Raw genomic sequence first — 17,749 nt, forward strand, 5'->3', positions numbered from 1 at the left:
AAGCTCACTTTTTTCAAATGATTTTGAATTAAAGGACGTGAGTGCATCAAATCGAACTGAATCAAAACGTTCCACTTTAAAGATGGAGAAATTGTTTTGTATTCAAGAGATGATGGACATGCCTAAAAAGGTTTTAAGATGATTCAATGCAATTCAATGGCATAAACATGACCGCCACTTAGGCACGTCAGTGAACGCTCCTCATAATGACTTCGACATGCGAGCGAGCGAATGATGTCGTCGCGCTCCGATTAGCCGCCTCTCGACCAAGCGCCGGTGTGCTGCACCCCGATTGGCTGATACGCGCTGAGTGATACACCAGCTCGACCAATAGCGGGCTGCCACAGTGTGATAAGGAGCGGCGCCGAGACCTGTTTCAACATCTTCCCCGCCTCCTCGGCCTTTTTCTTTCGATACGTAGCCCGGAGCTAACCACCACCACCACTGCAATAATCTCGATTTCTTTCCCCTCTCGCGCTTCTTCCTCGTTGATTGCAAGCCAGTTCGGACGATTTGTAGAGCCGGCGCCGAGTGCGATGCTGAGGCTGATCTTCCTGGTCGCGCTCGCCGGGCTCTCCCGAGCCAGCGACGTGCTCGATTTAACCGACGACGACTTTGAAAGCAGCATTGAACTGGATCTCATCCTTGTGGAATTTTATGCCCCGTGGTGAGGCCTTGTAACGATTGATTCATTTCCTCCATGTGAAGGAGTAAACTGCTTGTAAAAATGACGACGACGCTAGCTTGTTTTTTTTTCCCGCATCAAACGCCTTAACTGGCCTAACGTGCACCTTGCGTGCAAGGTTCCTAACAGTGTGTGTGTGTGTGTGTGTGTGTTTAAATGTACATATTCATTTTCAAATTGTTATGTTCACAAGGAAATGTGTGTTTTTATTGTCATGAAAAAATGACTCGTGATGAGGTGTTAGCATGCTAGCTAGCGAGAGGCGAAAGTAACTACAATGAAAGCACGAACCGCAATTGCAAGGATTCCGAATTTAATAAACTCAAAAAAATTGAAGACGTCCCGGCTTTGTTTTGTTCTTACAACTAACATATAAGGCCATTTTCGCGTCGTTTGCACTTTAAACGCATCGTTTAGCAGATACAAGGAAGTTGAGGGCGTGCTCACTCGCTGTTGTAACGCTCCGATTGGACGGCGAAGTTTGGGTGGCTGCCTCTGATTGGTTGATAGATGTGACGTATGTTTCATGTAGTGAAACTTAAGTAAAAAATTTAAAAGCGAAACAAAATGTAATTTTCAAAGAAACGTCACACGCGTAAAGAATCAAAGCTTTCAAAATGTGTTTTTGTTTATTCACAAGAGTGTTGAGTATTAAGAACAAAGTATACTGCGGGTATTTTCGAAGCAGAATTTTTTTTTAATATTAAATAAAGATAAATCTACCAGAGGACATTTTGCTACTTAATCTTTAGGTGGTTAAAACAATTCACTAAATATTAGACATTCATATTTGGATGGTATGGACAACCTTCCATACAAGGTAAATTACACAAGCATTTAAGACCATTATAAATGGGGTTTTAAAGGGTTGGTATGTTAAAAGGAAGAACAATAACGTGCAGCTGTAGCTCATCTGTAAGCACTCGGACTTTGAACCAGAGGGTCACGGTTTGGCAGAATAGCGACGAGTTGTTGAAGTCAAGTCTGGTTGCTGACAGCCATTGGGGTGTCCTTGAGCAAGGCACGGCCCTCACTTCTCCCAGCACCTTGAAATCTCTCCTTGCATTCCTGCATGTATGTCATCTGAATTTGTGTGTTGAACAACACGGCAACGTGCGAGTTGAGGTTCGTAATGTGCATTGTCGCGTTCTTTTTTTTTTTTTTTTTTTTTTTTTTTTTTTTATAAACATTCACAGCCCAGCAAACATTTCCCTTGCCAAGTTGAGAGCAGATCACACATTCTATTTGTGTTTCTAATGTCTCCTCTGTCCTTCTAAGGTGTGGTCATTGTAAACGGCTCGCCCCCGAGTACGAGGCAGCGGCCACGCGTCTGAAAGGCATCGTTCCTTTGGCAAAGGTACTTGACAGGATAATTGCCTGCTTTTTTTTTTAACGTGTCTTTGGACTCTTCTTGCCTCATCCATTCAACACTTGCACTTTTCTCCCCCCCAGGTTGACTGCACAGTTCAGACCAAGACTTGCAGCAAATACGGAGTCAACGGATATCCCACCTTGAAGATCTTCAGGGGCGGGGAAATCTCGGGGCCCTACGATGGCCCCAGATCTGCAGGTACAATCGTGCCTCGAGTTGCACGAGTCGATGCTCAAGTGGTTTATTTCTTTACATGACTTTTTTTTTTTTTTATGCAGTACATTGCTCATCTTAAAATATTCAACAAAAAAACTTGTTTTGGGTGGCTGGAACGGATAAGTCGTTTTCAATGTATTCCAATGGGGAAAATCCATATGATGTACAAATAATTTGTGTTCCAAGCTTGACAATGAATTAAATCCAAAAGCAAAGGTAGCTATGCATGTTTTTAACAAGGTTTTTTTTTTTTTTTTTTTTTTTTGTCTGGTAGATGGGATTGTGAGTTTCCTGAAGAAGCAGGCCGGCCCCGCCTCCGTGGAGATCACCACCGAGGAGGCGTTCAAGAAGTTCATCTCCGATAAAGACGGTGGTATAATCGGTGAGTTTACACACTTCACCTCACTCGGGGGGGAAAAAAAAAAGGGACTGGATTTTATTTTGTCAAATGGTTGCATGAAATTAAATCTGGCCCACTAACTTAACTATACATATCCTTAAAACATATTTCTTGATCCAGATGTTTTTCTTGTGTGCAACCCAAAATAACATTTGTTAAATTCACGCAATTTTTGTTCAGTGCTGAAACACCGTCAAACTGTTTTTGAAAATGAGAGGAGCAACATTTGCAGAGTGCAGACCGGTTCCTCTATCGGCAACAAATGCAACAATGACACGTTAATCAGGTTTACAATCTGAAGCTGGTGTTGTCCGACCAGATGATGCGACTTTGCATTTCTTCACGTCATTGGCATTTCATAATTGTAGATGACGAAATTTGCGGCCGTCAATGGGAGACGTACTGCTATTTAATGCATTTTGGACACTGAATCTAAAAGCGCCGCAGTGCCACATTTCATTCATTTGGGAAAGAAAAAAGACAATATAAAGCAATAGTGAAATGAAAGAGGACAGAAAGAAGTAAAACTTGTTTTGTCTGCCCCTGATCAACACAAAAAGAAGGGAAAAAAAACAATGAATGACAGCGAGCGCTTTTAGTATAACAATTGTACAAAATAATGCGTGTCCTTGTACTATATAACACACAAGATGTCTTCACACAAAGTTCAGGAACTTTTTAGTAATGTGCACTTTTGAGGCTTCTCAAAAGACTCATTAGGTCTGTAGAAGGTCAAGAAAAATGTCAATTTCGGCACAGGTTTTCAAAACGAAAAGAACGGAGCAAGAAACAGGACGTAGACGAGAAAAAAAAAAAAGTCTGGGTCCGCCCAGATCTGCATCGAAGGCCTTCTTGGGTCTCAAACTTTTCATTTATGTCAAGTTCCACCTCAACATATTTATTTCTCGGCAAGTACTGCCATCATGACCAACATTGAAATGCAGAATCATAATAGTCCGACGTGGTGATAAGAAGAAAAAAAAGAAAGAAGGGATTTACTCCTCAAAAGTGCACTTTGTATATTAACGATGCATTTACACTGTAAGTTCCATAAATATGATTCATTTGTATTGCACATAAAGTTTTTTTTTTTTTTTTTTTTTTTTTTTTTTTTTAAACAAAGGGTAAGTCGCTTTTCCAGTTCAGCCGCCATGAAAGTGAAAGCCATTTGACGCTCACCCCCGTTGTTAACTTTCCCCTCCAGGCTTCTTTGCCGACATCAAGAGCCTTGCGTACGGCGAATACCAGAATGCGGCCAACGACCTGCGGGAGAACTACCGCTTCGCCCACACCGGCGTCGAGGCGCTCCTCCAGAGTCAAGGCGTGGACGGCGAGTGAGTGCGAAAACTTCAGTCCGGGTTGCGCGTCCTCACAGTCAACAGTGAACTGTCACTATTAACCTATTATTATTATTATTATTATTATTATTATTATTTCCAGGGGTGTCGTCCTGTTCCGCCCGCCCAGACTTGGCAACAAATTTGAAGATGGCTCGGTCAAATTCAGCGGGGAGAAATTCACCAAAAACAAAGTCAAGGCGTTTATCAAGGACAGCGTGTACGTCAGAAATCAGCTCAGAACATTGAAATGTTGGACTTCCTGCTGCGCGATCAATGAGTGCAAACTGATAAAGTGCTTACCCGGTCTCACCCAATCAGCTTTGGAATCTGCCCCCACATGACCGACGACAACAAAGACCAGTTGAAGGGGAAAGACCTGCTGGTGGCCTACTACGATGTCGATTATGACAAGAATCCCAAAGGCTCCAACTACTGGCGGAATAGGTGCACTGCACTTTTTAAATTTCCAAGCCGACTGCAGAAACTCACGCATGTCTCAACAGGGTGATGAAGGTGGCAAAGAGCTTCTTGGACCAGGGCAAGCAGCTCTCCTTCGCCGTGGCCAACAAGCAGTCGTTCAGCCATGACTTGACTGAGTTCGGCCTGGAAAACGCCCAAGGAGAGCTCCCCCTGGTGGCCGTGCGCACGGCCAAGGGAGACAAATACGTCATGACCGAGGAGTTTACGTGAGTTCAACTCCATTCTCATGTGGTACGATTCAGAGTCGATTTGAAAAGTCCCAAAATCTTCTTTTTTTTTTTATTTAAATGACTGCCTTGCCCTTGTTTGTGCGTGCCATTATTGAGAGCGCTGTCCATATTGTACCCGATTTGGCCACTAGGTGACAGTGTGATTCCGCACAGTCTGTTACACTGTTAAGTTGTAGCCACATTGGAGTAAAAGGAAAAAGTCACAATCAAGTTGTGCCAATAATTAAAAAAAAAATTGCAGCGTGCCAATAAAAAAGTGTTGTTTTTTTGCAGTGTGGGAAGAGAATATGCCAGTGATTAATGTTAACATGCTGCTCTGTATACATTCCTGAAGCGTTTTGTATAAATGGCCGTTTTGAGTGATAAAAGTGTAGCATGCTAATTAGCATTAGCGAGTCAGTGGCACTTTCCATGGTGCGTTAGCCTTGAGCAAGCTACGTTCGAGAAACAAGCTAAACAAAGTGTTTACATTTAGGTGTGCGCTGTTGCATAGTTTTCTCAACTGGTGTAATAAATAGCTTGATACTAGTTCATGAGTAGCAGTTGAGGTCCACACATTTTAAAACGTAATAAATGTAAATAAAATTAATGCTATATATATTTTTGCACAGCTATAAATTGAAGCCGAAATAATTGTCAATCAAAAAATCAATTCTGAATTGAATCGCAGACCCAAAATCGACTCGAATCGTGAGACAAAGATTCCCACCCCTATCATGATCGTCCATGTTCTGCTTTTTTTTGTTCCATATTTTACTCTGTTGTGCATATTTAATTCCCGTGCTCTTTTTGTTTTCCAGTCGTGATGGAAAAGCTCTTGAGAGCTTCCTGCAGGATTTCTTTGACGGCAAACTGAAGCGTTACCTGAAGTCGGAACCCGTCCCGGAGAACAACGACGGACCCGTCAAGGTGACCCCCCCCCGGCGGCCGTTGTCTGCAAACGTGAAAAGGTCAATAAAAGCGCCGCCTCGAATGCTCACGAATTGTTGCCGCGTGCGTTTGCAGGTTTTGGTGGCAGAGAACTTTGACGCCATCGTCAATGACGACGGCAAAGACGCGCTCATCGAGTTCTACGCTCCGTGGTGCGGCCACTGCAAGAGCCTGGAGCCCAAATACACGGAGCTCGGGGAGAAGGTGAACTCCACTCCAAATTGGATCAATGACGTTTTTCGCAAAACAAGTCTAAAAATTGCCCTCCCGTCTCTCGATTAGCTGGCCAACGACCCCAACGTGATCATCGCCAAGATGGACGCCACGGCCAACGACGTGCCTTCACCTTATGAAGTCAGCGGGTGAGTTGAGAGCAAAATAATAATAAAAGAGTCGAAAATGACATCGCCCGCCTGCTTCACGAGCTCAATGGATGTCTCGTCCAAACAAAATCAAGATGCCAAATTTGTGGCTGCGCTGATTCCGTAGTCAGAATAACAGGAAATATTTTTATAAGAACGCTTACAAATACAAATTTATTAACCTCACAAACATTGTAAGTTGGCAAAGTCAACATTAGTGCATTCGTTTTGAGTTAAATTAAAGTCCCTTTCAATGCCTCACTTTTTTTTTTTTTTTACGCGCGATTAATAACCGCCCATTAATTGTAAAGCCTGAACTGGGAATTCTAGTCGCAACGCAGCAGACGACGTCCACGACAACATTTAGCAGTCATACATTTAATAATGCATACATTTGTGGAGACTGGGGTCACGTTGTATTTTAAAAATGTGTAGAATTTCACAAGTTACTTCATGTTCAAGATTAGCTAACTCTTAATATAAGAAAAATGCACCGTCTTACAAACGCAATTATGCCATCTAGTGGCAGAGAAATGACAACACCTCAATATCCCACTTTTTTTCTTTACAGTACAGGACATCTCTTTAATTTTAACTCAATTTAATAAATTAGGATATTACTGTACCAATGACTAATGCGATTTATTTACAATTAACTCATTCACTGCATAAATTTATTTGAACTATTTCTATTTAACGTTTTTTTCTACTTTTGTTAACAAGAGTAAAAAAAAAAAACCTAACTTTTTTTATTGTACATTTAGAACAGATATAAAATTTTAATCATCTGATGTCTCTAATTTTTTATATTTTATTTATTTATTTTAATCACACAAATTTTATATCTGTTCAAGATGTACAATACTTTTGTTTGTTCTTCTAGGTTTTCATACAGTTAACAAAAGTTAAAAAATGTTAAACTAATATAAATAGTTACGATGTTTTTTTTTTTTTTTACGTCTATAGCCGTCAATGGCAGTGAATGAGTTAAAAATGTAGTCGACTGACACCCCTGAATACTAATGCTGTTAAAACCTTTGTTCCCTCAGATTCCCAACAATCTACTTTTCGCCAGCCGGCAGTAAGATGCAACCAAAGAAATATGAGGTAAGTGTTGCCAACCACACCAAACGACACTCGTGACTCCGGATGAGGAGAAACTTTATTGTGGGGAAAATTGTGTTCATCACTACAAACATTATCAATCTAACACACCACAATCATTACTAAATCAAATAAAATGAGTACACCTTGCGGATGTTCGAAACCGTTCTCAAGTCATCGTCCTGTCCAAAAGTCAACAAACACCAGATCTTTCAAATTTTGTGAACCCAGGCATTTTCGTGATTTGGCATTTGGATTTTTGGGGTCAACTTTAGTGGGGAAACTCACCTATTCACTATTAAAATGCCAAAACAATAATCTAAAAAAAAAAAAAAAAAACTGCTATGACCTCTGTCGTCTAAAAGTGTTTTGCCAGCATCTATAGGCACTTATGTTTCCATTTGTAGATGGAGGCAAAGCCAATTGCGTTAAAAAAAACAAAAACATTTTTTTTAAAAACGTCAGCACAATCATGAATCCATGTTACATGAACAATAAACTATAATTACTTCTTCACATGCATCTGTAATTTGAGTGAAGAACTGGGCTGCGTTCCAAATAGCACGCACAAATGACGGTAGCGCTTCTTAATGCCACCAAAGTTAACACTGATGACTAATAGGGAGTTTCTAATAAAGTTATTTGGGTGCTCATGCAAAAGAAGTGGCTCAATCTGGCTTTGAGCTAATTGTTGTCTTGCGGCATTCCAGGGAGGCCGTGAGGTGAGCGACTTTGTCTCCTACCTGAAGCGGGAGGCCTCCAACCCCTTGGTGATGCAGGAGGAGCCCAAGAAGAAGAAGAAGAAGATGAGCGACGACGAGCTATAAAATGACATCCCCGCCGAAACTTGGGAGTTTTTTCAAAAATTGTTTAGGGGGAATCGACAGAAGAGAAGTAAATTATATTCCACTTTCTTAGGGAACTACAAAATGCTCTGAAGCCAAGTTGATTGGGTCCTCTGCCAATGCTATGGAAGAAATGGAGCTTTTTGGTTTTTCTTTTGTTTTAAACAAAAAAAACGGGACCGCTTTTTCAGATTCATGATTTTTCCTTCTTTTTTTTTTTTGTTAAAAAAACATCTTGTCTACTCCACACCTCCGGCTGATGATGCACTTGGGCCACGCTGCATTCGACGTCACCTGCCGCTTTGTTCTTGTTTTACCTGTTGTCACATGGGAGGGTAACGATAATGGTGAATGCCTTCCTTTATTGGTTGTCTGTTTTTGTACATTTAGAAGGATTGTGAAATAAAAAGGCCCACAAAACTGAACTTTTTTTTTTTGTTTTTGTTAAGCGCCAGCACTGCCATGGAGAAAGCAATGTATAAACAGGAATTTTTAAACAATTGACCATTTTTATCAACTGAGATATGCGATCAAAAATATTAGAACAGTACTGCATATTTAAGTGTGTTGCCAAATTAAGAAATATAAGCATTTGATCAAATATTTACTTGTATTCAGAAAATGTGTTTTTCAATGTAGGCCACCAATCAATCAAAAGACTAATATATTTACCCCCCAAAAAAAATTCAATTTGAGTAAACTTTGCTACACACGGGTGACCCGCGAATAGCGTAAATATGCATATAATTGATAAAACACTAAAATTCATTTGTGAACAAAATATCAAAAACACTGATGAACTGCCATTATGTGTTCTCCACCGAAAGTGGACCAACATTTATATAATATTGCTGATAAACCTCCAATATGTGTGTTCCATGAAGAACGTGAAAACAAGCCGCGAAAAATAAGTTCATCCACAGGTGCTGAACCGCGAGTATGCGGAAGTCCACTGTAGTTGCTTTTATTTTTTTATTGCTTTATTTAACAAATTGAAATCAAAAGCCAAACATGGCAAACATTAAGAAAACAATCATCACAGTACACAACAATCTAAGTCCACTGAAGTTACTTTGAAGTAGTGAAAACGCGTAAAACGGAGTTAACGCGTCTCTAATTGGCTGAAAAATCAACCAATCAGCGCGATGCGCGTCGCAACTTCATGACGGCGCGCCCACGTAGGCATCACCAGCTGCTGCGCTTTGGAAAAGTGAATGGCCTTACTGTTATTTTGAGATTGTTGTGTACTGTGATAACTGTTTGCTTAATGTTTGCCATGTTTGGCTTTTGATTTCAATTTGTTAAATAAAGCAATAAAAAAAAGACGGGTGAAAACGGAAGTATGTTTGACCAGACGCAGTCTCCACACCGGATATCGTACGCCGTTTCCGGTCTGCGCTCCGGACTATAAAGCTACCAGTGTTGTGGGTCGCTTTCTAGTCCCTCCTTAGTCTTTTCGTTGATGGTTAGACTCTGCGAGAAAAGGATGAAGTTCATTGTGGCTGCCACGGTTATCGTGGGCTCCGTGTTTTTTCTCGCCTTCCCCAGCGGCTCGTCGGCGGACGACAAGAAGAAGGGCCCCAAAGTGACCGCCAAGGTGAGTTGCAGGCTCGCCAGAAAGAGAGACAGAGGAGCGGAATGCTACATCGGAGCTAATGCTAATCCAGCTAATGCTAACGGCTTGCTAAGCCACGTCATACTCAACCCATCTCGCCAGCTAGCTTGCCTGCGGCGTAGAACACCAATCTGGTATTTGCCATTCTCGGGTTACATTTTAGATAAGAAATACACGCCCGCTGGCTAAATGTTGTGGGATTGTTATAATTGTACTTGACACGCATTTTCTCCACATATTAGTAACTAATTTGTGTTGACGTAGATCAATTAGGAAAAAAAATCGAATTGGCTAGCCGGTGCTAGCCATGTAGCAGTCACACGTCTTTGTTTTACTGTGAACGGTCATTTTGTCCACCCGTCTTGAAAATGTGTGAAGCGGATCCCCTTTCAGATCACATTTAGAATATGGAGGATTTTTGAGCGGCCTTCGAGGACCGAGTTTGCCCACACCTGTGCTAGAGGCTCACCGACTTGCTTGGAGTAAAGACATTTTAAAAGACAAATTTTTCATTGCGCATTTAAACACCAAAATGTTCAACCAAACTATCTAATGGAAGTCTGCAAGCCTAATATTAATATCGGGCTCATGAAGATTAGCGTTGATTTGCCGTGACTGTAAACCTTTCAAAAATGGTCACTTTTAAGACACAAGGAACAGGTATGTATGTATTGGCTTAATTCTGTGGCAGTGCCAACTGTAACTAGAGCCCGGAACTATCCTGAAAACTTTGTCTTTGTATGGATGCTTTTTATTAATACCATTTTAATTTCTTCTTTGCTCCAGGTGTACTTTGATATGAAAGTCGGAGAGGATGAAGTCGGAAGGATCGTCATCGGGGTGTTCGGGAAGACGGTCCCTAAAACGGTTGACAACTTTGTGGCCTTGGCAACCGGAGAGGTAAAAAAAAGTGGGGATGCAAATGATGGAGTGGTGAAGGAGGGTCAGCAAAATAGGACGAAGGTCGCTGGACTACTAAATAATTCATAACCTTCATTCATACCCATCTGTGTGTGGATTTGGGTTAACTTGACTATAAATATCTCCCAACTTGATCGTGCTTCTGAATGTGCATTGCTGGCCGTCAACGCGTCGTTCTTCTGGACTTTTCAAGCTGCTATCAAATTTGGCAGTGAAGGCTTTGTTTATTATGAGTATGCTTAATTAATCCTGAAGTTTGTGAGACTTAATCGTGGTGAAAAAGTATTTTTGCGACATTTTCGTGTATGTTTATGGTTGTTAACCACGAGCGTTGTTTTGTCGACGTGTGCAGAAAGGCTTCGGCTACAAGGGCAGCAAATTCCACCGCGTCATCAATCAGTTCATGATCCAGGGAGGAGACTTCACCAAGGGAGACGGAACCGGAGGTACGATACCCGACTGGCCTCCATTTTAGCCGTGATCGCCGTCATCGTCATGTGCGCATTTTTTGTTTGTTTGTTTGTTTTGCCAAGGCAAGAGCATTTACGGCGACCGCTTTGCTGACGAGAACTTCAAGCTGAAGCACCATGGCCCCGGCTGGCTCAGCATGGCCAACGCCGGCAGAGACACCAACGGCTCGCAATTCTTCATCACCACCGTCACGACCACCTGGCTGGACGGCAAACACGTCGTCTTCGGGAAAGTGCTGGAGGGAATGGTGAGATTTTATTTTCTATCTGTTTCCATTTTTATGCATGAAATTTTCCTTCGTGCATTTCAACATGCAAAGCTGCTTTTCCATAAAACGCGTTGTTGTTGTTATTTAGGATGTCGTGAAGAAGATTGAGAACACAAAGACCGACAGTCACGACAAGCCCCTGAAAGACGTGGTCATCTACGAGTGCGGCGTGATCGCAGTGGACGAGCCGTACGCCATCGGCAAGGACTAAGAACGAAGCGCGGGGGTGAGAGGGGAACCACGAGGGGATTTCATCGTGCGGGCCACCCGTGTCCATCCTGGAGGAGACGCTTGCTGGGCTCTCCATGTGCCGGCAGCAGTCGTCTGGAAGCGCCCGAGGCACGTCAACATCATCAAGCATTCCAAGGTGCACTATATATTCAATGGGCAACCTTTTTTCTTTTTTGTAATTGTTTAAAAACAAGAAGGAATTCCTTGAAATAAAGCTTCCAGGTTTTGATAAATTCTTGGATTATTTTCCCCTGCTTTTAAAATAAGGTTTTCAAATTTGGGGTATTAAAGTGCACAATTTGTGTAATTCTCCTTTTGACCACCTAGGGGGCGGCACTGTTCTGTAGCTTTCCGGCGGCTCTGGTAGCTTTCCTATGGCTGTCTTCTAATGCAGCCACCAGGAGGCAGTATTGAGACAAATATTGCAACATGCTATCCAGTTTGCTGCATTGATTTTAATTAGCATTAGTCTTTAATTTTAACTTAAAACACACATTAGCAGTGGAAATTCTCATTTCTATCTCTCCTTTACATGAACAGCATTTTTGTGGTGCTTTTTCATGGCACTTTGGGCAACTAAAGGGCTTCAGTGTGCTTGTTTGTTGTTTGTCCCTATTAAATCACACACAGGTGTGTCGGGGGGGGGGGGGGGGGGGGGCTTATTTCTCATCTTACAAGTGTTTGCCACACCTTCCTGACACTCCTTTGCAGCGTGTTTGAACACACTCTTGGCAGACGGGTTCCAGCCCAGCCTTTGCGTTGTGTCAATTATCATTAATAATAACGATAATGATCATGCCTAGGTCATGTGATGGGTGAAAAAACAGTCCAATGAGGTCCAACCAGTGTGGGCAGTCGAGTAGAACTGCCCTGAACTATACTGACGGTTGATTTGAATAATTTGACTGTCACACAAGGTTGTATGTATAAAGTTTAGTGAATTTATTTTTCCCAATTGCTAAAGAGACATTGAAGAGGTTCACGTCCACATGTGTTTTGTCGGTTTTAGCGCTCGTAAATTAGGACCAAAGTGTCGCGTGCGACCGCTGCTACCAGTAATGCTAATAGCCTGAATCGTTGTGCTGACTTTCCACTTCCAGCGCAAAGTCATTTTGAGCTGCCAGGAAGTGCGCTTGCGTTGTTTTGGCCAGATCCAGTCAGGCATCCAATGACTCACCGGGACGGGGACAAATATGGAAAGAATTCCCGGGAATCTTTAAAGCCGCTCTTGTTTGGACTGCAGCGATTTGGGAGGATTGTGCAACCAAACGGTGTTGTTGTTCACCTAGCGGCATGCGCCGCGCGGGCCGGACATATCTGACATAGCTGTTCACGCGAGCTTTTGTCGCGTAGATTAAAGGAACATTGCAGAGAATCAGCGCAAACAAAGAATGCCGGCGCATCCCGGCACGCTGCTCCCATTGCCGAATCAACCTGTTATTTACACTTAGCTACACAAACGGCCTTTTTTTTTTTTCGCCCCTCCACTTTATACACCACCGTATTGTACGAGGGGTGGTGTAGGTAGGGTCACGCTGGGAAAACCATCATCTTAGCAGAATGAAGTTATTACTACATATTTTATCAGGAAAGAGGGCATTTTTTGAAAATGTTATTTATTTTAGAATCAAGTCATTGATTGGTTGATCATGGATACATTTTGTGAAAAACGACTTTATTGAAAATAGAAAAGTTTTCCTCAACAATTTCTAACTTTTTTGTTTCACTGAGCTTTATAATTTTTTTCTCTAAAATATTTAAAAAAAATCTTAAATATCCTACTTGTTCTGGAAAATACACATAAGATATTTTTTTCTTTAGGATGCTGCATTTTTTCTTGTAATATCCGACGTATTCTTGAAAATATACTCTCTATAGTTTCTCAAAAAAACATAACAATTTTTTCCCTTCAGAAATAGCCAAACGATTCCGGAAAAAAACAACTTTTCAAAAAAAAAAATCTCATTAATACTTAATTGTAATAATAATTGTCATTAAACTGCGCCTTTCTCTCCACTAGTCTTTGCTCCATGATATGCCTTTTTCCCCCTCAGTAGTTTTATGTACTTTTCTAGCTTTTTAAAAAATAAAATTATTTTTTTTTTTGAAAATTAACTTTTTTTGTATGAGGCTGACAATATCACACTTGTTGAAACTGTTTCCACCCTCATAAATATTTGTGTAGTAAAGTTTTTCTAAAAAATATAAATTTCCTATGTTGGTTCCAACAAAATATTATTTTTTCTAAAAAATACATTTTCTTTTCTTTTACCGAGGCAATATACAACTTTCAACAGAAAAATCAGATATTTGTGTTGAAAAACATAAAAAATATTTTCAATAATTTCTCGAAACCATAATTTTCTAGATGATTTTTTTGTGCATATACAATGTTTTTATTATTTTTAGAAAATGCTTAAAAACTTTTAAAAAATCATAGTCCTGTTGAACATTTTGTCACCAAAAATAACATGAAATTTAAGTTTTGGTGCCAATTAAACTTCTTTCTTTTTTTTTTCTTTTTTTTATTAAGTGTGGCTTCATCCTGAAGTATAATCATGCGCTTATTTATTAAAAGGCGTATCTGGAATGGAGAAGAAAAAAAAGTGTTTTGTCACGTCCACAAAAGATAAGCAAAGACAAACAGTTGGAGGGGAAACGTCCTGACAAGAGAATATAAATATACAATACTTTGGGCGTAGCGGCGTGGGAAAGGTCAGCGTGGGAACTGGCCCTTGTTGTTTTGTCAATGACTTTGGGAAAGCGCGTGCGGCTCCAAAGGCCTCTGCAAAGGCCTCGCCGCTTCGTCATTGTTCTCCCGCTTCCTCCCGCTCGGCTTTTCGGCCTCCTTCGTCGCGTTTTTCCCTGGAAGGAGCGTCGGGGCGGTTCCCACGATCCGCCGGCCTTCCTGAGCGCCGCTTAGCGCTAGCGACGGCTAATTTAGGTTTGCTCCTGCTGGGCTCGGGCCATTGTCTTGCGTGGGAACCGGCGAGGCTTTTCTCACACGCTCATGTGGAGGTCGAGGTTAGAAGTTTCCACGAAATTCTGATCACTCGTGCGCTCAAATGCACTTTGACATCAAATAAACCCGTTTTTCGACTGACGGCTACAGCCAAAATCTTTGTGTGTTTTGGGCTAATGACTAAGCCAGCTACAGTGCCTAGGAAAAGTCTACACACCCCTGTTCTGCCCAGTTGTTGTGATACTAGGACACATTATTTCAAAACTTTTTCTGCCATGAATGTGACTAACCTGTACAAAAAAAAGCAACCTTTCAAGAGGAGAATTTAACTCATTCGCTCGCAGCCATTTTCACTGAAGCATCCCCCTTCGCTCCCGGCTGTTATACTGGATTTTGCAAGGCCCACAGGATATTGTGTTCTATTGCTCTAAAAACATGTCAAAAGAAAGATTAGTCTCTTCTTTCATCAGGGAAAAAAAAGTATATTTCTATCTAGCATTAGAATATAGCTAAGTTTCATCATTATTCACAAATCTGTTGAAAACCGTGGCAAAAAAAGAGCGTGTTGCAAAATGGCCCTGGTTGATCTCTTATACTCTGCTGCCAACCGCTAGTCATTTTTTGTAATAACCATTGCTTTAAGCTACCTCTTCAGGTCAGGGGCTGCTTCAAAGTCTTCTGTATTCTCTAGCATACCCCCCCCCCCAAAAAAAAGTGCAATACATTGGATTTTAAGTAAAAAAAAATTGGGAAAATGTATTAGCCAAAAACCGAGTACAAGAACATTAGCGCTTGGGCTCACATCCAAATGACACTTTGGCGCTGCCGCTTTACCATTTCACCGTCCAATCGAGTCCAGAGTCGGAATTTCTTTCAAGGTCGACATCTCATCGCACCTCTGCCATTTTGAAGGTAAGTTTGCTAAGATGAGTTGCTTTTTTGTTCGTATGATTTAGTTTTGGTTGTTGCTTACTAAATCATATGCCAAACATACAGCTGAGTGACTCGTCGCGCTACAAACCCACACGGGAAAGCGAGAGCTGAGATACGAACCCCAAACCGTGATGCAACTACGTTAACCACTAGGCCACCATGTTGCCGCTGTTTTGAATCATTTACATTGTAGTCAGTGGCCACAGGCCCGCATTTATGGCTTTCACTTGAATCATTGAATAACATGACTTTTTCCTCTTTTTTTTTTCTTGCATAATCTCATGAATAAATCATCCACTGTAGTATCTCAGTGGATTCCTTTGAAGCACAATTATGGATAACGCTGCGTTTCGTCTCACTATTTGGCAGGCTTACATCCCCTCCACTCTTCTCCTTCCAAATGTTATGTTCAATCCCAGGAGGAGAATTTTACTTTAGCCAAGTTATCTGCTAATTGGAGTCACTTCCTGAATGCCCGGCACTTTTTTTTTTGTAATTTAAAAAAAAAAAAAAAGAAGAAAAAAGAAGCTGTGGTGCATAAATGTGTCATTGTGAAAGGCCGCTGACGAGCTGCTTTTGAGAATGTTGTGCAAACGTATGAATTTTCACATCAAACATGAGGCTGTTGTGAGACACACCAGAGGTGGCAAATCCAGGTCCAGAAAGTAAAAAAAAAAAAACTGCCACAGTTTGGCTTTAGCCTTAGGTGCTAGCTAGCGAGCTCCCATGGTGCTTGTTTACCTGCTAAGGTAGCTAGCTAGCTAGCTAGCTAGCATCAGGGGCTAAAGCCAAACTGTGGCAGGGGTTTTACTTTCTGGACCTGGATTTGCCACCTCTGAGACGCACCAAAACACCAGTCCATGCGCTAATAAGGATCTATAAGTCACACAGAGAAGACAAAACGTGTACTTTTAATGAAGAAAAATATCAAATCTGTGCTGTGACACTGACAAGATATTTATATTCTGTGTGGCATTTGCGAACAATTTGTACTTTTTCTATCGAAATAGTTGTTTGATCTGTCCCTCGGGTCAAGGCTAAATGTGGAAAAAAAAGGTTTTCGACATTATGGCCCCAAAGCAGTGAATACTCTGCGGACTTAACTGAAACTCTCTGAAGTTATTCCACTTGGAAGATTTGCGTTGTGTCCCGAGGGACTGCAAGCACACTGAACAGTGCGTGAGTGTGTTCAACATGAAGTTGATCTTTGTTGTCTTGTTGCTCGGGCTCTACGTATTGAATAACATTTTTCTCACTTTTACTTTTTTTTTTTTTTTTTTTTAGGACTCGTGCTGCTTATCACTCTCGGGAAAGTGAGACCGCTCTCGTTTAGGCTTTTATTTGAGCGAATAAAAGCTCAAAGAAGAAAAATTGGATCATTTGTTTGATGTTGTTGACTATAAGAGTGATCTATGGCGAATAATATGTAAATTTGGGAGTTTTTCATACTTGGCAAAACTATGAACGTATTTTGACAGCATAAAAGTTGAGGCAATGCTAACTAGCGATTGGTTTAAAAAAATATATATAGTAATGTTATTATTATTTTTTTTTTTTAATCTTCTCCATACAAACACTAAAGACAGTGTGTAGTATTTAGTGTGATCTAGTGGTGAACTAATAATTCATTTAGGGACAGTCTCCCAATGCTTTGCCCTTGTTCGCTTTTGCTAGCTTCTTTCACTAGCCGCTCTTGTTAGCCACGCCGTCGTATGGCGACGGCTTACTCCCGCTAGCCACTCTTGTAAGTTACTCTGGCTCGTTCAGGTCTTTCTGCTACAATAGCTACATGCTATTAGTTAGCGTCATACTGGTGAACTTTTGCACACTGTACCTTTTTTTTTAAGAAAGCAATTTTTCTTATTAAAAACACATTACAAAATGGATTAATGGCATTTCCAGTCATTTCAATGCGGAAAGATGATTTGAGATAAATGTGTTTCCCGTTTCAAGCAAGGTTACGGAATAAATTGAAGTTGAATCACAATGTGCGTCTGCATTAGCATTAATGTGCTCCACTAAGTGGTGGCGCGTGTGCGAGTGAGTACTTGTGCCACCTCTGACTTTTCTGGAAGGTTCAACGCGTCCCCTGGTCCAATTGGGACTCTTACGTAAGCCAAAAGACAAAGCGCTGAAGGGCGAGACGGTTTTGGAAAGAGCAGCTCTGTTGCCACTCCTGCTTAATAAATTGGCAAGATGCTAACAGATTAGCGGCCGCTCTTCCTCCACCAGGTGACCTCGGAGGATCGCGTAGTCGGTCGCACATGAACCGAACACTAACGACGACGTGGCTCGTGTTTCGAGAGACGCCGCTGACCCGCCACTTGCAGACAAAAGGACAGATAGCATCAACATCACAAGTGGGCGGCCTGTGCTCACAGAGA

General features: G+C 41.4%; 2 protein-coding genes across 2 annotated transcripts; both read left to right on the plus strand.

The window, feature by feature from the left end:
- Positions 1-362: 362 nt before the first annotated feature.
- pdia3 (protein disulfide isomerase family A, member 3) lies at positions 363-8,389 on the plus strand. Its single transcript, XM_086074022.1, has 13 exons — positions 363-667; positions 1,964-2,042; positions 2,138-2,255; positions 2,548-2,655; positions 3,878-4,007; positions 4,114-4,230; positions 4,332-4,457; positions 4,517-4,699; positions 5,524-5,632; positions 5,729-5,857; positions 5,936-6,015; positions 7,065-7,122; positions 7,830-8,389. The coding sequence occupies exons 1-13, from the start codon at positions 537-539 to the stop codon at positions 7,944-7,946; spliced, it is 1,485 nt and encodes a 494-aa protein (XP_085930148.1). The 5' UTR covers positions 363-536; the 3' UTR covers positions 7,947-8,389.
- A 962-nt stretch (positions 8,390-9,351) lies between these two features.
- Positions 9,352-11,703, plus strand: ppib (peptidylprolyl isomerase B (cyclophilin B)). Its single transcript, XM_086073803.1, has 5 exons — positions 9,352-9,561; positions 10,366-10,479; positions 10,853-10,946; positions 11,034-11,218; positions 11,328-11,703. Exons 1-5 carry the CDS (start codon positions 9,427-9,429, stop codon positions 11,448-11,450), a joined length of 651 nt encoding a protein of 216 aa, XP_085929929.1. The 5' UTR covers positions 9,352-9,426; the 3' UTR covers positions 11,451-11,703.
- Positions 11,704-17,749: the final 6,046 nt, after the last annotated feature.

Source organism: Leptonotus elevatus, chromosome 4, assembly GCF_054856555.1.
Source record: "Leptonotus elevatus isolate MCC_2025b chromosome 4, RoL_Lele_1.0, whole genome shotgun sequence".
Lineage (NCBI taxonomy): Eukaryota > Metazoa > Chordata > Actinopteri > Syngnathiformes > Syngnathidae > Leptonotus > Leptonotus elevatus.